Source organism: Phodopus roborovskii, unplaced genomic scaffold, assembly GCF_943737965.1.
Source record: "Phodopus roborovskii unplaced genomic scaffold, PHOROB, whole genome shotgun sequence".
Taxonomy (NCBI): Eukaryota; Metazoa; Chordata; class Mammalia; order Rodentia; family Cricetidae; genus Phodopus; species Phodopus roborovskii.
The window spans coordinates 7,557,364-7,579,119 of NW_026126603.1; the positions used below are offsets into that span (position 1 = coordinate 7,557,364).

General features: G+C 40.3%; 2 protein-coding genes across 4 annotated transcripts in view; one reads left to right on the forward strand and one right to left on the reverse strand.

The window, feature by feature from the left end:
* Lsm6 (LSM6 homolog, U6 small nuclear RNA and mRNA degradation associated) overlaps window positions 1–21,756 on the forward strand; it is a 355,072-nt gene that overhangs the window by 201,449 nt on the left and 131,867 nt on the right. The window lies entirely within an intron of this gene.
* The window catches only part of Slc10a7 (solute carrier family 10 member 7), a 219,627-nt gene that overhangs the window by 141,983 nt on the left and 55,888 nt on the right, over window positions 1–21,756 (reverse strand). For both annotated transcript variants that reach the window (XM_051205885.1, XM_051205884.1), the window contains exon 5: window positions 13,253–13,291. In XM_051205885.1, the coding sequence (XP_051061842.1) occupies window positions 13,253–13,291 (39 nt within the window). The remainder of the gene's footprint in view (window positions 1–13,252; window positions 13,292–21,756) is intronic.

Consider the following 21,756-nt stretch of genomic DNA (forward strand, 5'->3'; position numbering starts at 1 on the left):
TGTCTCTAACAGTGACACATTCAGTATTTTAAAACTGTGGGATGATTCAGACAGACCTGAGAAAACAAAAACATAACTGGAAATATTCCACTCAGAGGTGACAACTTGCCATCACCAAAGCTAAGAAAGGAACTCAGATTTTGGGGGTGTCAACTCTAGATCTAGCAGAGAAGGGAAACGTCCTTTAAGACATGTGCCCATCTACTTACAGTCCCTACATAGACAAGGAAGGACAGAAAGGGAGGGGGCATCTAAGACAACCAAAAAATGCACAGTGTTCTCTGAGATCTTCATTACTCCATGGTATATATTTCGTATCAAATGATGAAATCTTGAAAGGAAAGATAGACAAAGACAGAGGCAGAGGAGCTAGATGTGGTGGTGATCTGTATCAGGGCTAAAGATACATTTTTGAAGTTCTCCTTAGGGAGCCTTGACACTTTTTAAAATATATTTTGGAAATTCACAAAAAAGCACAGGAGCCCTATTACAGAATTATAACTCTTCAGCTACATATTTTCTACTGCTATGCATCTAAGTTATTTTTAACTACTTGTTTATATAGATGGAGCTTTGAATCTTAGAAATTCAATTTTTGACATCCATAATTGACATCAAACTGATTCAGATTTTATGGATATTAATGATACAGAACATACTGATTCAGCTAAACTACTGGTCAGTTAGCTCCAGTCTGCCGCTGAGTTCATGAGTGTGTTGTGCTTGGCTTTCTAAAGTGCGGTTTCTACTGGCATTCATGTACCAGGCACTTTGCCAGCCAAGGCATCTCCCTAGCCCTCCAGCTTTTCAAGAAAGGCTGTTTAACACTACTAAAGTAGTTAAAGAGCCAAAGTTGGAGAAGACCTCTGCATTTACAGAGGTCCTCATGTTTCTACTCATTTCTCTCCTCAGTTTTAGAGACAGAGGTGAAGGGAAAAGGTAAATGGAAGCAACCTCAATCTTTTTTCTTAATAAGCACGAACTATTGCTTCCTTGTACTGATTTAATGCTGGAAAAGACTGATACTTTGCCCCGTTCCATCTGTATACCTCAGCAGCCATTGGAATCTGCATGGCTTTTGGTAGGTGGCTCCCAGAGGTACAGATGTCACAATGAGATGGGGGGGGGGGTTATCATAAGAAAAATGGAACCAATTTCTTATTACAAAACTGATGTTCAAGTTATACATTCCTTCTTTTAGTATATTAAAAGTCCATCTCTTGGGTCAGGGGATATACCTCAGCTGGTAGAGTGTTTGCTTAGCATGCACAAAGCCACAAAACTCCCACATAAAACTGGGCATGGTTGCACATACTTGTAATTCCAGCACACAGGATGTGGAGGTAAAATATAACGTAAAAGTTCAGGGTCATCCTTGGTGATATAATAAATTTGAACACAGCCTGGGCTACATGAGACCCTTTCTCAAAAAAGGGGTTGTGGTGTGTTGTCTTTCTTTACATTATATATTTTTAAAAAATATTGTTATATTAATATAATCATCTTCCAAAGCCCTTTCAGCTAGTCATGTTTTCATGACTTTAAATATCATACTTAACAAATTTTACTTTGTGATCAGATGGCAAGACCAGTGTTCTTTGTTACAGATTCCCCGACCTCAGCTGCAGACCCATCTTCCTCACTGCAGAGTAACTGGAGCCTTCAAAGAATGGCTGCACTGTATTCGCTGTCCTTTGCACTCAGGTCACATTACCTAGTTCCTTGCTATCACCTTGGGTTTTTTGTTTTGTTTATTTGTTTGTTTTTAGTTTTCTTTCTCCTGTTTTTACTTTTATATTTTTAAATGCTTCTAAGCCTGTTTAAATGTGCATTTGGCATAGTTGTTATAATAACCCTGAACTGATACTTTTTTTTTTTTTCTTAAGACAGGGTCTTATATAACCCACTCTGGCAATTAACCCTCTCTAATATGGTAAGATTATGGCTAGGCCACCAAATATAGCTCTTGAATCAATTCTTTAATTCCCACATATATATTTTTCCCCTTTCTCTAGAATATTATTGGTTTCTTTACAGAACTATCTAAAAGTACAGCTTCCACTTGTCAATTTAATTTTCTGTCTCATGAGTTACTAAAGAATAAGCTAATAAAGAATGTAAATTGATCAATATTAAATACACATATGGTTATTAATTTTAACTCTAAATAAACATTGTGAATATAAAATATGGTTGTAACATGTTTTATTGAGATTTAAAGGCTTACAGTATAACCCCCCCAAAATAGCAAAGAAAAATTTAATAGATTTAAAGTTATGTTGAGATTTTTATCAAATTAATTCAACATATAATTAAAATGAAGGACACATTTTAAGTGTGTACTTCATGTAAGACATTTTACATTTTTGTTTGTTTTGTTTAGATGTTTGAAGAAAAGATATTAAAACCATGTTCACTACATGGTTTCTATTAGTTTAATTTAACAGGTAATTTTGAGGGTACACTCTGTGTCAGGTTCTACAAGCACAGATGACAGAGGAGTGGCATACACAAAGTTTAGACACCCACTCTTATTGTGAAAGGGTCCTTCGACATCCTCCCAAGGGGTTGTGACCCACAGGTTGATCGAGAAACTTCTGCTTTAAATAGAACTTGCAGTCTAAGCTACGGTTGGTGATGCATACTTGTAATCCCAGGATAAAACTGCTCAAGACCTACATGGCCTTTATAGGGAGACCCTTTCTCAACACAAAACGAAACACAGCTTAGTGGGAAAGTCTCTGTGCTGTGGTTTGGATGTTTTGAGTCTGTTCCTCAAAGGCACATATGGTGAAGGTTAGTCTCTCAGGAGGCATGAGGGTAAAGACTGAGCTGCACTTGGTGTCAGAGACAGACCCAAGGGGAGGCAAGTAGGGTCAGATAGGGAAGAATGTAGCTCCCTGGCTCACTGGAAACAGCTTTACAAGAAAGGGAAACACCAGGAGATTCCTAACTCATGCACCCCTTCTCCTTGTCTCCTGACAGTTAGCAAGAAGCCCATCACTACATGTGGTCTCTGAACCTCCTACCCCAGTAACCCCAGTCAAAGTAAATGACCTTAAAAAAAAAAAAAAGTTACCTGGACTCAGTTATTTCATTATGTGTAGTGAAAAACCAGACCAATTGGTGAGCAAACTAGAGTCGCAGAGGCACTGGGGCTTAGACAAACTAACACAGTAAGCATGGAGTGATTATGTGGAGATTATGAGAAAGCACATAGGATTTGTCTGTCACCTTAGCTCCAAATACCAAAAGCACAAGGGGAATAATAAACACTACCTCCTCCAAAGCAGATGTGTAACTATCAACTGGTGCTTTCAAGTGAGAAATCAAATACACCTTTAGAAAATAACTAATGTGCAAGAGAGGAGAGTGGGGGGGGGGGGGAGACAAACTTGACCAGTATAGCCAGTGCTGTTTTAAAGTAAATGTGCAAGCACACTGAACATTTTCATTTTTAATTAGTCAAGAAGGCCAGTAGGGAAAAGTAAAGAAATAAAGGGTTAGGGAGAAGTCATATGTCCGGAGGGGACAGTGTCCCCTGGACACAGAGTTGGCGCTAATGACCGTCTCAGACCAATGGTGCTCTTACTCCAGGGTACCCAAGTCACTGGCAGATGCTCGTTCCTCGGGCAGCTGAGCCTATTGAGTCACTAGAAGTAAAACTAAATTAATCAAGGCTTTTGAATTAGAATGACAAATTTCACTTTTGAAAAGTTCTCTAGAAAGTTGTGCTCACCCAAGTCCATAATCTGCCAAATAGGGACAATTTACTATAATTTATGAATTTACAAAATTAATTCCTAGACATCAAAATGAGGTTTCAAAATGAGGTTTTAATCCATCGTCTATGTTCATCCCATTTTATGTTTTAAATAATTTTGTCTTAAGTAACTGTATTAATGTCACATGTGATAACCACTATGAATACAGATCTAATTTTCTGTCTTTCTTTTGTTTGTTTGTTTTTTGAGACAGTTTCTTTGTGGCTTTGGAGGCTACCCTGGAACTAGCTCTTGTAGACCAGGCTGGTCTGGAACTCACAGAGATCCTCCTGCCTCTGCCCCCTGAGTGCTGGGATTAATGGCATGTGCCACCAACGCCTGGCTCAGATCCAATTTTCAAAGAAAATGTAAATGTCACTTTGTAGACGTAGGAATACCACTTAAGGCTGTTATATAGAGGCAATGAAGAGCAGAAACTGACTTCCTTAACCAATGTTATTATTTTCAAACTATTATTGCATCTACAGAACCCATGGATGAGTATCAATGAATTAGATACTCAGTTTTGACTATAAACGAAAAGAAAATACATGTAAATTTATGTCAGACATTTGTAGGAAAGAACTTCATGTACAAAAGCAATGGAGAATATCTACCAGGGGAAAGTGAGCTATTTGGACAGATATTTAAAAAACTTAACTTTTCAACCATAAGCAAAGTAACAAAACCTAGCTGCAACACATCTGTAAGCATGAACTCCAAATGGACCTAAGTGAAAAAGTTAAAACCAAAACTGACAGAAGAAACAGGAGAACAATCTTTGTGCCTTTAGTTAAAACAAGGACTAAGAAAACAAAAAGAACAAGACAGGAAAGACAAAATACAGATTAAGCTTGATCTAATAAAGTGACTTTTTTCTTTAATAAAAAAAAGACATACACACTGTGTGCATGTATGTGTGTACATGAGTGCGTACGTTTAAAAGGAGTCCCTTGTAAAATAAATATCTGAAAAATGATTGGTCTCCAAAATAAAGACCTAGACCAAAGCATAAAGAAACAGGCTGGGCTGGAGAGATGGCTCAGAAGTTAATAGCACTAGTTGCTCTTCCAGAAGACCTGAGTTCAATTCCCAGCAACCAACCACATGGTGTTTCACAACTGTCTATAATGAGATTTGGTGCCCTCTTCTGCCATGTACACAGAACACTATACACATAATAGAAGGATAGATAAATTTTGGAGGGGGGGTAGCCTGGAACTCACCTTCCTCTGCCTCCCAAGTGCTGGGATTAAAAGACATGGGCTACTACTGCCAGGTTCAATTTCTTTTTAAAATAAGAAAGAAATTTGAACAGTCACCATCAAAGAAGACATGCAGATAGCCAAAAGATACGCACAGAATATGTCCGTCATCATTAGCCAGTAAGGAAAAAGCAAACGAAAGCCATGATGACCTATTACTTGCCTATAAGAATGACTGAAATAAAAACTATTAAAGCCAAGTCCTAGCAAGGATAAGAACAACTAGACTATGAACACACTCCTCTGGAAACCTAACACAACACAACAGTCTGGAGGCTACTTCTAATTTAAAACATGCACTTACCTCATGACCCAGCAACTCTATTCCTGAGTTCTCCCTGAGATATGGGAAAATATGTCTACATGAGGTCTATACACAAACACAGCAACTTTATCCATAATCAAACACAAGAAACAAGTTGCCAACTTTCCAGCACGTTAACAAAATAGCTGAGACTATTACACTATAGAGAGAAGAGATTTACTTTAGCTGTTTCAGAGGCTTCATCTGTGACATGATAGAGCCACTGCTGGGATGTTGGATGGCAGTGGGGGATGAGGGGTAGCAGAGCAAACCGAACACCTCATTCCAGGGGTTCCATGGTCCCCTGGTGTCTTAGAGGATCTCCACAATATTCCTTCTAAGATTCACAGCACCTCCCAACCAGCACCGGAAGGAGCAAGTCCTTAACACACACAGCCTTGTGAAAGACATTCAATATCCTAGTACTACATGGCCCAAAGCTCATCAACAGCCACTCAATAAGCAATGCAATGTGACTCAGCAACAAGGTTTGGAGATGTGTGCAGTGACATGACAAGATCCACAAAGGAGTAGCCAGGCTTAGCATGAAGTCCCAACATTCACAGAACCCCCTGAAAAAGAAGGAGGGGTTCCACTCAATGGCAGTTAGGGCAGAAGGTAGAATAAGGGCTGAAAACAAATGGGCATGAAGGATCCTCTGATCAAACCGAAATCACCTTACCCTAGACCAAGGCACTATATACACGGGTACATTTGTCAGAACTCAGAATGAACACCCAACATGAGCAAATGTTAATCTCTAAAAATAGCTCTGTAAATGTGACCTGAAATTTTAAGTTTCTGCCAACAATAACAAAAGAAACAAACGGAGTCAATGAAAGGTATTTACAATGGAAACATTGATTTATCTTGGTAAATGTGTGCTTTGGAGGAAGAGAAACAAAATGATGTGATCGTTAAAAACCAGGACTCACTGAGCAGCTGGACTGAAGGCTGGAATGCTATGCAGTTCTCTAGTAGCTTGGATTCAAATTAAGGAAAATGCCAGGGTTACTGTTTCTAAAGAGGGCCTTTATAAGCATCCAAAATAATGTATATTTATTTATTTTCATCCAAAATGGTTTTGGGGCAAATACGTTCCCAGTTTGGAAATGATGACATTTTAAAAATTAATAAAAATAAAAATGAAAGCACATGACATTTGTTAAAGGGTAATAAAATAACTGCAGTCAATTGGCTAGTTCTACACGAGTAGATTTCTTTAAATAGTAATGAAATCACTGCTTTAAAAAAATCCATCATTATTAAAATAAAAAAAAAAATTGCCTCAACCTCCACCAAAATTAGATTTGTAAGTTGCTGGTCATCCCTATAATTAAATCTACGTCACAAATCTGCAAGAAAAATGGCTGCTGTGACTAATGCATTTACTTGCTTACACCAGTCCCATCAGGCCACAGAGAGCATTATGCTACTAAAATGGACTAGGTAGAGATTCTGCACACATTTTTATTCAATAACAAGACCATTTTTATTTACACTGATTAATTCAGATAAGAGTTTGTTTAAAAAATGAGTTCAAATTCAACTGTGAGAGGGTCCTCCTTCTAAGCAGTGTAGCATGTTTTTAGTGCTGGCCTGTCCAGCACTTGGACACACTTGCCTAGTGTTGGACAAGCATTACACAGAAAAAAGCCTGAGACAGGCACACCCTCCATTGCTGGGATCCCTGATTTGGGGATTTTCCTCATTTGTCTCACAATTGTCTCTGTGATTGAGAAACTCAGAGAACAGTGTTATGCAGGATCTCATTGACTAGAGGGGAAGCTGACTCACACAGGCAAATTCTCTTGGTGCTAATTTCATCTTCGTGAGGAGGGCTGGAGGGAGACAGCCTGTGTAGGCTGCAGAGTATAGCTACAAAGTTACAGCAGATTTTTCTCATGTGATTTAATATCTGCTACCTTAGTCATAACAAGATAGTTTTTTATTTATAGTGTTGTGGGGAAGTTTGAGCTTGAGATAAATTCAAATTTTAAAAGTGGGTCTGATTTAACAAACAGCTTGCTGACATGGCAAGACCCATAATGGAGCCTGAATGCTGGGAAACTGCACTTGGGTGGCCCTGCCATCCTGCTCCTTCAATGTTTTATTGTTACATTTTTTTTTTCCTACTTATTTATGTTTGCTTTTGCTTCAGTGTCTACAAAGAAGCCACAAACTAAGCACTCTGAGGACATTCCAGATAATTTTCTATCTCACATAAAGGAAGATCTTGGGAAGATGTGGATATCTGTAGGGCTCACCAGCTGACCAGAACACCTATGGCTGCAATCTTGGAATGTCACTCCTCCAAAGCCAAATTATCTTGGGCCATCTTTAGCCCTCTTACTAGTCCTTTATTGTCTTCCTTGTGTGTGGGATACTATCTTTGGGACAATTGATTGGTAAGTCTTTAGGAATGTACAGAAGCCTAGTCCCACAAAGGGGCTAAGATGAAGTCAGATAGCATCTGAGCCCTACAACAGAAAATCCCATTTACTTTAATCCATCCACCTAGTGTTTCCACCAGTGTGTTTAAGAAGTGTCTTCATTCATGACATTTTTTGTTCTTTTGTTCTGTTTCTATAAAGGCTTCATGAAAGTATATCCATGTTGAAATATGGAAACTATATTTGGCTTTAGAATAAAATCTTATTCCCTATAGGTGAGAGTTGTGGTTTGCCTTTTGTTTTACCTTGTTAAATGCATCAATAGTATTGTTTTGTCCTCATTGTTATTTGTGTAAGCTGGAATCCGCCCTGTTTGTTGAGATAGGGCTCTCCCTGGTTAACTCCAAAAGTAGGATAGGCGGGCTGGCTACAGGCATCTGCACTCCCCAGGCTGGGATTGTCAGCTGAGGACCCAGCCGAGCATCATCTATGTGGCTCAGTTTACTGACTAGGCTACCTCCCTAGCCCTCAAATTGACAGTATTTATTGTCAGCAATCCATCTTTCATGATGCTAGTTTGTTCCAAAAGGTGCTAAGCTCCACTCTGTAAAGAGAAAGTCTGTAAGACAAGTTGCAAAGACCTGAGCTTGTCAGGTTCTTGCCACAAAGATAAGTTAGAAATAGTATTGTACAGGACAGCCCTGAATACCCCCTGAAAATGAAGATGCCTGTTTGTTCTGGCATTGAAATCTAATGAAAATCAAACAAGTCCTAAATTATGAAGGGTAAACCAAGATTCCAAGTATTTGGATTGGTTAAAATCAACATCATTGTTAATACTGAGCATACTCCTTCATATCCATGAACTAAATACACCCTAGACTTAGCTAAAAGAAATTAAAAAAAAAAAAAAAAAAAAAAAAAAAATGAAGTGCCTGGGCTGCAGCACTTGGGAGACTTAGGCAAGATCATAAGTTTGAGTCAGACCCTGTGCAGAGAGAGGGTGGGGGACGAGTGAGGGGGAGAGAGGGAGGAAGGGAGGAAACATTGCATGCCTTCATTAAGGCCCCTCTTCCGGTCTCTCTCCATAGGCACTGGGCACACACGCGGCACACTTACATACACACAGCCAACTCATACACATAAAACACACTAAATAAATCTTCCAAAAAGTTTTCAAAATCTAAAACAAACAACTCTTGAAGAGAATGTAACATGCAAAATACTGTTCTTGATGTGTGCCAGTTTTACATGGAATGCATAGGCATAAACATCACACAGGACACATGAACATATGCATTTACACATCTTCTTAGTTATCCAGAGCACGCGGAGCTACCAAATTCTGTGCAAACCTCATCAAGAAGGCAATCCCACGTCACTACAATCCACAATAACAATAAGCTAAACAACTAAGCGAGCAGAGGAGGAGTGGGTATTAACTTCTTAACTTAAAGCAATCCTCTATGGCACAATTTCGAATGCTCTCCTGGTCTGAAATTTATGTAAATTGAATTCATCTATCATTAGTTATTACTAGTATAGCTCCATTAAAAAGTTTTATATAACAATTAGTTCTTAAAATCATTGCATTTTAATTAGACCTGGGACATTATTAAACTAGCTATAAATATGTACCATATTTTACTTGTTATACCCAGATGTCTGAAAAATCAACAAAAATACCCTTAAGTCTTTCTCCAAAATTTCTTCTAATAAGAGTCTTTCAAAGGTTTCAGGTAATTGGGATTAACCTGAAATATTAATACATATCAGATGCCAATATACTAGAATGTTTATATAGACTATTATAATACATATTCTCTGACATAGTACATAATATAGAATATATGCAGATTCTAACATACATATTCTCTAGTTATAAGTGATTATTTATTTTAATGTATACACAAATGCACATGAACACATACATACATGGAATGGTCACTACATGCACATGCACACACATATGAATACATGCAAATGCACATAAGCGCACACACATGCATGAACACACATGCACACGCATACACAAAGGCAAGGATGGTTTACTCATAAGAAGAGAACAGCCATTGACTCAATGTATCTTAGAGCTTATAGCTCCCGACAGAGATGATTTTTTCATTTGGTGGTTTTTAATAGTCAGTCTAATATCTGGACCAACACCTAAATGTAAATTTTAGCTCAAATCGGTTTCTACCCCCTCATACAAGCATTTTCTTTGCATTATCAATATGGTTCTATAGATACATGATATGATTAATCCACATTATGTACTTTACAGGGAAGGTATCTGGTTCATTTAATATTCAGTCAAGAGAGAATTCAAACCCACCCTGCTTCCAATAGGGTGGCTACTACCTATTAACACAAAATTTCTTTATAAAGAAAATCCCTAAATACCATTCCTTATAATTTGTAATTCAGAATAACTTGTAATTCAGAATTTCCCCTCTGTAGAGTGAATCTTTGTAATACTAACTCAAGGACCAACTTTTCATATCAGTCTACTAAAATAAATTCTTTCTTCAAAGTTGTGCATACTTTTATACATTCCTTATAGGCAGAAAGGAATGGCTCTTATCTTAAACATTCTCTTCAGTGACAGAAACCATGGCTAACTGCCACATTTCTTCGATGAGGTGTGACTGTGTGGCTAATTTCTGCAACACGGTTATTAGTGGAAGGATGGTATGGGAATCCAGTAGCGCACACACACACATGTGTGCGTGTGTGTGTGCGTGCATGCGTGTGTGTGTAAGACACATGGGAGAGAACTGCAGCAGCTATCTTTGCTCATGTGCTAACCTTGGGGAAGGATCATGCTATGGATGGTAGAGCAGAAAGACATGAGTTCTGTCCCCGAGAGAGCAAGTCATCACCTCATATTTGGATGAGACCTACATGCACTTCATCAACCAAAGCTTTCTATATGATAAAGAATGGGGGTGGGGGTTATCTGTTATTACACTGGGGCAAAACATGCATAGTGCATGGGCACAGCTTTTATTCTCAATCCCTGCTGGTGATCGTCAACTGTGGCAAAGAAAAGGGAAAGAGAGAAAGGGAAGGATGAGAAAAGACACTTCTGCCACTTCATCCTTTGCTGCTCAGGCCAGCAGAAGAGATGCCCTTGCTCAGACCTTTTAGTTAAGTGAATGTTGCCTATGCCACTCAGAAGACCACCATGTAGCTACAGTAACATCTTTCTTTAGGTTCTTAATTTTCACACTGTGCTCTCTCTCTCTCTCTCTCTCTCTCTCTCTCTCTCTCTCTCTCTCTCTCTCTCTCTCTCTCTCTCTCTCTCTCTCCCTCCCTACCTCCCCCCTCCCCCCCTTTGGTTTTGTTTCAAAACAGGGTTTTTCTGTGTAGCCATGGCTATCCTGGAACACATTCTGTAGACCAGGCTAGCCTTGAACTCAGAGATCTGCCTGCCTCTGCCTCCTGAGTGTTGGGGGATTAAAGATATGCACCACCACGCCCAACAGCAATGCTTTCTTTTCTAATGTGTACTGTCCTTAAGTTAATGAAGAGACCTAACATTTCTTTGTACTTTTCAAGAGCTACTTGAAAATTACCTGTGTGTGGCCAGATTTCCATAAACACTTTTGATCCATTAGCTGCATTAAAGTTTTAAAAAACAAACAAACAAATGAAAAAAGTGAAGAAAGTAAGGTCAAAAGACTAAGGGGTAAGAACATACAATGTAGATGGGAGGGAGCTGAAGAAAAATGCAGAAAAGCTTTGTGTGAGCTCTTCTTTTCAGGACCTGAGCACACATCTGAGCAGGGAAAAAAAAAAAAAAAAATTTACCCAAGGAACACCAGTGGCCAATGTAAAGCTCAAACTACATGTAGCAAGCATTCTCTCCAATGAGTGGGCAGTGGGTTTTGCTTTAGCCACTTACACAATTACTGCATGTTCTTAGTTATCAGGGGCTTTCTCATGTGTGAGCAACCCAAGTTAGGAAGCCATGTTTCATAGTAGATGTGTATGACTTCAAACCACACCAAAACTGGCTTCTGGAAATTTTGTATTTTACACATATTATTCTGTAAAACAACTGTAATAATGTAGAGAATAATAGCTGAATAAATGAAATAGTGACTTAATGAGATATTACTAAGTCTAAACTAAGTAGTCTTAAAAATCAGTCTCTGTGTGTGTTCGTTCTCTGTCTCTGTATCTTTTTCTCTCTGTATCTCTCTCTCTGTGTGTGTGTGTGTGTGAGAGAGAGAGAGAGAGAGAGAGAAAGAGAGAGAGAGAGAGAGTGTTTATTTGAATTAGGGTCTCATTATGTAGCTGAAGGTGGCTTTAAATTTGTGGCAATCCTACTACCTCAATTTCTCCAGTACTTAGTTACCATGCTTGAACAGAGATTTTTTCTAAATATACTCTATCACTTTGCTTCTAAGCCCAGTGAAATATGGCATCAAAATACAAACAACAACAATAAAAATAAAAAACCTCACACATGACATCTGTAAAAATGGAACATACTTCAACAATGTGTTTCATAGAATCAACATCATCCAGAAGACAACGACTTCAAAAGCTATGTAACATTTTGGAAATTAACACTGAGCTAGCAAAGTGTTTTAAAGCTTGAACTATCGTTTAATGCATACAATACAGAAACAAGTGACCTACAGAATATATTAAGCACACATAATGGGTATTTCACCTAAATTCATAAGCCAGTTTATATTCCACTGATTTTATTCCCAGTCATTTGTAAGTCACTACATTACAGGTCTGTAAATGAATTCTGCAACTAAAACAGATATTCTAATTTATTTTCCTAGAAAATTTGAAGATACAAGCAGCATTATTAAATAAAGGAAACTGTTTCTATCTCTAGTCTTGCAAAACACAAATTAAGTAAATAATTATCTAAATGTTAAAACTACAACCTCATAATTCGAGGTTTGCTTGCAAAGGTGGAACTGTGTTTGCTCATTTTATAATTCATATTTAGATCTCTAAAACACTATATATTTTCTTGCAATTTGCTCATGAATTATATTCTTACATCAGTTTTTGTTTTGTTATTATTCTACAATGATTTTTCAGACAGATTCAAGATCGTAGGTAGCTTCTTTGACAGGGAAATGCAGAAAATAAATGATGTGTCAACCATAAATTAGCATTCCCTTTCTGACCAGCTGGGTCGTGATGCCTTTTCAAAATCCTGTGTCCCAGGACACAAAATAATAATCATCTAAAAGACCTCATTAAGTGATCAATATATTGACATAGCCTCTATAAGGATGCACATGGCATTTTAATTGATTCCTTGAATCCATTAACAGACTATTAAACCTGAGCCTCCAAAATATATTGCAAAAGAATATTCAACTGTTTTTTACTTACTAATTTTCCTCAGGGTATAATTAAGGATATGTGCAAGAATCCCAAAACTTTTATTTTTCACAAGAGTAGAAGTTCAGCTCTTACTGAGTCATTTGTGCAAAACAGTACCTTAAGAAAAATTAAAATAGACAAAGTTAAACAATGTGTACTCACCAGAAAACTCCCAAATGCTGAATTAAATATCGCAGCTGCCTATGAAGAGAATAAATGGGAAAGTCACTGACAGTAAACAGCACAGGACAAACAAAGATTACTATTCTCCCTTTCTCCACTGCAAAACCTCAGACGCTGACCCTACAGAGTAAAGTTAGTCACTGCTTTCCAAGATGCCAATGGCCTATCGTTCAGGAGTTCATCAATAATGGGTCTCAGAAGCAGTCAGGAAAAGGCTTGCTAAAAGATGCTTCAAAACCATACACCAGTCCAAAAGAACCATCCTCCACAGGGAATCAAAGCTGGGCTGTTATTGGTTTGACTGCTAGAACTAGGAAACCCAGAGGCTGACTGATACATAACAGTTTGCACCTCTAAGAGGGGAGAACGGTCAGGCCAGTATTAACTGTTGCTACCAATGAACCACACTTCAGCACCAACATCAGGACAGCTGAGACCATTTCTTGGTTAGAAACAAGCAATTGGTACCAAAAACTAAAGAAGAAACAATTGGTTCTGCTTACCAAAACGTCCTTGAGCACACAGCAGAGGCTATCCACCTCTCAACTAAGTCAGTCCCTGTGCTCCATGAAGCTACAGGCCATAGTCCTGGTGGCTTCTCACATTACTCAAAATGGGGGAAATGTGTACAACATCTGATTTGATGAAAGAAAATGAGGTGGGGGGAGAGGGAGAAAGAGAGGGGAGGGAGGGAAGGAGAGAGAGAGAGAGAGAAGGAGAGAGAGAGAAGAGAGAGAGAGAGAGAGAGAGAGAGAGAGAGAGAGAGAGAGAGAGAGAGGACTAAAATTAGGCAAAAGCACAAAGAGAAAACCTATTCAAATGTCCAGCAGGTCCAGAGCCAGTTAATTGTTAGGGACATTCCCGGCTGCAGTGCAGAAAGAGAGGGCATTGATTTAGGGAGTTTGCCTGAAATCCAAAGCACGGCTGGGCTGTCTCTGAAAGTGCCTTCTGCTCCAGAAGAGGATGCAATGAGAGTGAATGGGTAATGAGAGCGCTGGCTCCAGAGAGCTTGGCTCTCTTATGCCACTTCATAATTAATTCAAAGCCTTGATAATTTCATTAGATTTCTCCTTTGCTGGTCCTATCAATAAAAGATGGCACTGGACCCCAGATCTTCTGTGGTGTGAACAGAGGCAACAACCTCAGACCTGGGAAACCTTTGCTTCTTGACAGAGGCAGTGGCATATGGCGTTCTGTGTTGTACTGGGAGGCATAAGGAGGAATAAAAAGATTCAGCTACATCAAGTATTACAAATGACAAGTATGAACTACAGCAACGTATTTTAGGCATCTTCCTAGAATTCCATTATCGACAATTCCAGGAAAATTTCATACACAGAGAAAAGTAAAAGGAGATACAAATGGGTTGTGGTCAGAGCCACAGGGAATGCTGGCTCCCTTCCTGCACGGGTGTACTTCCCTCGTGCTGTATTTTATGCTTAAGACAGATTTAGCATTTTTCAAAGAAATGAGGTTTTCCCATCAGAGCTCCTCCTTCCAAATCATTTTCAGACCCTTCCCCTCACCTTGGGCAACAAGTGAGCGTTCTCAGCACTTACAGAAGCATGGACTTCTTACACATGGAATGCACAGAAGTTGAGAAAGTACTAAGGGCTAGTCCTGACCCAGAGCCCTCCAACCCGGTCACTCCTGCTCGCCTCTGTGATCCAAACTTAAGTAAGGCTGCATGGGCATTGGCTGAGACAACAGCGATACATCACAATGAGATGTCACCAGCCACCTCCTTGACCAGTTTCAGATTGTGGGGAAGGTCTGATTTTTCTGCTATACCATCCTCTTAGGCAGTAGCAACAACTTTTGTGAAATTGTTGATTTAGGGTTCTGGGTGTTCCAAAGACCAGATGGAGCTAGACACTGAACCCAATCTTGGGCTCAATGCTATAGCAGCAGCACATGAGGAAATTACGATTTCAAGAACTCCAGAGACTGTGTTCTGATGTAAGGAGGGCTGCCCTGCCCCTTCACACAGACTACAGGGCCCTCTGTAAACAGCCCTCTCTGTTTCCTTCCCTGCCTCATTAAACTACTCCTGGTTTCCCCAAATTCATGATATCATAGTATTTCTTATATCTTTTCTCCCTGATCTAGAATGATTAATTCCCCCCCACACCGGTCAAGGGTGGGGGGAAGACCTTAACAACCCTCAGTTGCCTTAACCAATCAGCCAGCAGACCATACACAACTTAGCAAATATACACACCATTCTATGAGGGCCTGCACAAACCCATGCTTACCCGTAACTCTCTAAGCTTTTATGTCTGCCAGGGCACTTGTCACATTCTCTTGGACTCTATTCACATGCCTCCCTGCCCTGCTGCAGGCAGAGGTCTTCTGAGGAAGGAATGTGATGAAGGTCATCCTAAGCATGAACTGAGCACATTTACAGAATTCCAGAAGGAAATAAGATGTCTTAAAATTCCAACGTCTACCTCTCCTACTAAGCTAATCTATGATTGGCAGATTCCGAGGACTGACAGACCCAGGAGACTGAATCTAATACCTCATACCATAAGTGCCAAAAGCCTGTTTGGGTTTTCATTTCTGCTTTACCATCTTCTCTTTCCATACTGTGACAGGGCAAGGGGATGTTAAAGCCATTTCTTGCTCACTTTATTCTCCGTGTGCCAAACGTAATGACTGACTTTAAAATGAAGTTAACACTTTAGTCCTTCCCCACATTTGGGGATGCCTCCTGCTGGCTGCTCACCAGCTGCGGACCAACAAACCATCGAAGCAAGTATCATTGTGCTTTTAAACACCACCACCACCACCACCCCACACACACACACAAGAAAAACCCACTATTGTCCTTACAGACTTACAGAAAACTTTAAAGAAAATACAAGATCTATGAACTGACATGGGACATGAGCTGCTGCAGGGGTCACTCTGAGGGGGAGTAGGGGCTCTACTGCACTTCACTGTTCAAGTTTGCAGCTAGAATCTGGAGTTCTCCTGAGGTCCACATGCGAAAGGCTTAGTCTCAGCTAATGCTGCCTTGAGGAGGTGGAACATACTGACAGGAAATTACATTTCTGGGGATATAATGCTACAGACATCACTTGGTCCTCAGACCCTTCCTGTTCCCCCCTTTTCTGTTTCAGATTAAAATAAAAAGCCTCCTCTGCCACCTGCTCTGTCATATTGTACTGGCTACTGCAGGCTCAAAGGACAGGGACAGGCCACCAGGAGGCTCTGAAGCCAGCTTGCTTCTCAAGTTGTTCATCTCAGTGACACAAATGTGACAAACACAGCTCACAGAACAACATCAAAACCCAGCCCCCTCTAAAAAGCTCCATTATATCTAGGATCTTGTCTTATCCATTCAGGGCTGCACCCTTATAGCCTATAATAGCACCTGATTCACAGAATACCTTCTATAAATGTTACCATTATTTTAATGACAGGAATGTTAGTTGAATATTCTACACGATATTCTCACTACTAACTCCAAGTGCACTGCAAAGTATGGAACAAAGGCAATACATTTGATGGGCAGTTAGAGTGATGGGAAGGAACTGGAGAAAAATGTTGCAGTGGTCTATTAGCTCTGAGGTGACTGGCTTCCATACATTGCATTTTAGCTAATAATTTGCTTTCAGTGCTTCTAATAAGGTATTTTAGTGATGTTTCATTGCATTTTATGCAACGTACCTTTATTAAGTTACTTAGTAAAATTTTACTTTGTTTATAACCTATCTGTAATAAAACAAATTTCCTTAAAGCCTAAAGACAATGGGAACAGAGGACTTTGAAGGCGTATAAGCAATTATGTCCACTGCTGAATGGCATACTATTACATTCTACTTATGGAAAGCCTGAAACTCACAAATCCTAGGTGTACAGAGTTCTGCCAGGTTTCATGCTCTGGATTCAAATAAACATGTATGAACACTGTTGGGCCTACCCAAGCCTTCTGTCTTGGTGGTTATCCTCTTTGTCCTCCCACTGTGCATCTACCAAATAAGAAACTAAAACTCATCCCAGCACTTGGGAAGCAGAAGTAGGAGGATCTCTGTGAGTTCGAGGCCAGCCTGGTCTACAAAGCAAGTTCTAGGACAGCCACTGCTACACAGAGAAACCTGGTACAAAAAAAACCAAAAGAAACTAAAACCCAGCACTTACATAGAATCAGAATAATTTCTTGCTAGCTAATCATGAAGCTCCTGGCCTTGCTGATGAATGTCCTGACCCCTGATGGCAGTAAAGTGAGAAGGATGGTGATGGCTGCCCTAAATTCCTGATAATGTTCTAAGATAGAGACCCTATGGGGAGAGTACCCACATGTTAGACACCAAACACAATCTCAGCACTTACAAGATGACAGAACAGGGCCAGGGCATCCTTCTGTGCAGGTTTGATGGAGACTAGAAACTAAGGAGAAGAATAAGCAATGGAAAGTCTAGAAGCACTGTCTGACCTGCTCTCTTCCTTCTGGGGAGAAGGCTCATTCCTCCCTCAATTTGGGGGAAGGAAGAAATTTACAAGCAAGCCAACAATGGAAGTAATAAAAATTACAGAGTCAAGATGAGCACTACCTTCCCATGGTGGCTATTCACTGACAGCCATAGTCCATGCTTAGCCATAGAGGGTACATGCTGTGTGAGTTCTTAGAAACATAACGGTGTATCCTTTAACCTGAGTGGCCGAGCAGGGAAGGTATATTTAACCAGAGACAGGTACTTGCTTCCTGACTAGAGGCAACGAAGATAGGAGTCTGCTTAGAACAAACCACAGTGAGACAAGGGCAAGGAGAGAGGGTGGGAGTATGTATGGAGAGGTACACTTCAACTCTGTGATGGTGCAATGTCATTTCAATGCCATGTGAGCCTGAGTAAGGCAGCAGACACTCATCTTTGTTCTAGACTCGTTCTGAGAGACCATACTCAAGAAGAGACTCTGGCAACAGCTGTCTAGATGAAGGGTTAAAAAAAGGCTAGGGTGAAGTTGTAATCCAAAGTGTACAATGAGTAAATCCAGATGGCTAAGCATGTGATCATGAGATCTGATGGAGCAGCTATCAAGGGAGGATATGGGAAAGCACCTCAGGTTTACCACTCTTACATTCACACCATTCAGTGCAGGGACTGGGACACAGCCCTCTTAACATTTAGCTGAACCAAAGTGAAACAGACTCTAGACACACAGGAGTCAGGCCAAGTCAGAGCAGTAAAGAAAAGGAGCTGAGGCTGCAGGCATGTCCACACTGGGAAGTGAGCTGAGGCCTGGGGGCAGCGGGGAATGTTAAAAGGCTGAACCTATGGAGGGACCACCAGGAACACAAGGCCTCCGATGTGCTCACTATGACCTGATGGTACTAGGAGATGGGCAAGCAGAACTTGAGACACTCTGGAATAGATGTGGTTCTTCCAGGCTCCTGTGTGTTTCCAAGAGCAGGTCAGGTATTATGGCCATGGCCCTGGGCCAACACAACTCCTTACTGCCATATAAAGACAGCAGAAAAGGGAAGACAGTGCTACAGTCTGTAACAAGGGAGAACACGTGTCTGAACTGAGGCCCGCTGAGTTCACCATTCTTCCCTCTGCATGACTTCTGCTCCTACTACATCCTCGAGCAAGAAAGAGCAGAGTGTCAGCAGCATTGCCCACCTGCCACTCCCCACTGTGGTCAGGGGCTGACCTGACACATTCTCACTCAGATGGCCAGAGTTTTGCTCTTCTCAGATGGAAAAAAGAAAAAAAAAAGAAATCACTGGCTTCTTTTCAAAATGACAAAGACAACTGAAAGGGTAATGCTGCTGCAGGTGTGAGGAAGTTACAAAATGCTCTGGATGGCATGTTCTTCACCAAATGGTGTCTCTCATCACCTAGGTGCTCTGGATCCCCAAAGCCCGATCCCTGACTTCCTGTAATGGGTATCCCCTTCGCTCCAAGGTGCCTCTGGAACCTTCTATACCTTCCGGTCAGTCCTAGGACCCAAGAGTAGATCAACAAAAGCAGGACCCCTCCCGCCCCATGCCCTACTCAGCACCAAAACCCAGGTCTCCTTCCTTGTCAAGAGATAATGTGACCTTGCTGGTCTGTGAGGACTGGGAGGAAGGAATGTAGAGACAAAGGGTCAAAAATGGGGAGTTGACTAGAAGTTCTCAAGTAGTGTACTGGCAACCCGAGTCTGCTCCCTGGAACTCACACTGTAGGAGAGAACCAACTCCCACAGGTTGTCCTCTCACACACCATGACAGGTCCAGGCATGCTTGTGTACACACAAGCAAATGTTTATAAGAGGCCAAAAGTAAAAGGCAAGATTCCCACACTTTAATAACCAGCCCAGCAGACCACTGCTGCTGATTTATGATATTTAGATATATGGATGGATTCCTGAGACTCTATGGTGATTTATCCCAAACAGCCAGTCTCATAAAAGCCAACTGGAATGCAGTTTATTCTCAAGCAAGATGGTGGGGTGCCTGCCTGTTCACCTAGATATGCACCTACACAAACAGTCCATGAGCTAACATGAAGTAACTTCTTCCTTAGCCCTGACAGAAAGACCTTTGCTCAGTGCTGCCATCCTCTCTATCATTAGGGCAGGGGCTAGGGGTGAGGGAGAGATTGCTAGAGACAATATAAAACTACCTTTATGCCCTGAGGAATGAAACAGCTTCTTAAACAAACTGTCACATGGAAAAGAAAGGGCTAGTATGGTTACAAAGCATTCACAACTTAAAGACTCACTTTGGAACACTTTAATTCTTTGCCTAAAAACCACCGCTGGAATTAATACGATTACGTATTTTTATAAATGTTGACACACATACTACTTGAAGGTAAATGTTTGTTACTGAATTGCTGTTTCAGGAGTAAACTGTAATTCTTTCTAATTTCTGCAGATCCATTTCTTGATGCCAGGGTGTAAAAAAAAATTTTTATATCCTTTATCTTGAGATGAACAGTGTTGCTATTCTTATTTGTAACTATTCCCTTCAATTCAGGCATGGAAAAAAAATATGCAAGTTCCTGTTTCTGGGCACTAAATTGAATCAGGTGTCCTCTTCTCTTAAGAAAATTAAGTTGCTTTTGTGCTGGCGTGTTTTAATGAGAACAGAGTCGGCCGACAGTGACAAATGGCAATGACACCAGAGAGAGCATGTAAGCAGGACAATATGTGCACGGTACAGGCTTACAGCCTATTTTTCACTGACTACTCTGAATGACTTCGCTGTTTCTTAAGGGGCCTATTAATCTCAAATTTAGTTATTACACAACGTTTATTTGAACATATATTCTGCGGATGATGACAGTTAATAAAGGAAATCTTTCACAAGCTGTATTTTTACATATTGTTCCAACTACAGCTCCTAGTGCTTTGATGGTATTGATGGACCAGTCTACACTGTACCATGCTTATTGTTTGTAAGGCACATATATTCAGATTCCTTTCTAAGCACATGGGGACTCTTAAATAACTGTTAAAATGCATTTAAAAAAAAAAAGTCCTCACATAGAATGGTAAAAGTAAAAGGACATCTTAACTGTTCAACAAAAATCGTTTAATGTGCAAACTGACCCTTCTAAGACAAACCAGATGCCTTTTAACACTTTTAGAGCTCGGGCGCCTAATATGTGCCAGCCCTTGCATACCAATCCACTCTGACGGTCTGCACAGAGACAGAGACAGAGGGCACAATCAATTTTCTTAAGGTGCAAAAAGAATCAAATAGCAGCTACAGTGCTCTACTCCTCAGCATGCTTTTGTCATAAGACACCAGGTGCTGAAACCAGTCTGCATTGTCTCCAGTCTGCTTAAAAGGACCCTTCTCACATTTTCCTCAAAACATTTATCAACTCGATAGGTCCATCAATGCAGACTGAGGCTCTGGTTCTGGGAGAAATAGTTACTTTCAGTAAACCTGGTGTGCAATAATGAAATTTCACAACAGCCTAGAGGAAGACTTACTAGTGTCCTTTGTCATCGAAATCATGCAACTTCCTCTGAAATCTCAGTTTCAATGGAGCCAGAGTATTGTAATGGGCAGAGTCCTTGATTTCACTGATAAGCCCTTAACAATGGAAATAAAACTCCAGAGAGGAAAGAGGTCTTCCCCAAGGTCGTGTGGGTTAGCAGCAAAGCCTGATAGAAGTCCTCTCCAGGCCATTCTGCTACCCTCCACACTGGCTAGTTGTTCATGTATGAGTTTAAACAGCCATCCATAGACAATGGCTTGTACATTTAAATTGTAAAATATTAAATAAGTATGCAGAAGCCAACATATTAACATGGTTATGATTATGTGGGAAAATGGACTATAAACATTTTCTCCTCTGTGTTGTTCCTTTGTTCTCCTCTATGTTGTTGCTTTTTAAGGTTTCTGTATTGCTTATTTATTTAGTAAGAGGAAAAAACATAAAATAGATGTTAGCTATTAAGCATAATTAGAATCTTAGAGGCTCACTCATCAACCCTTGGGCAAATACAGTGTGTATATCAGGGACTGCTCAGTT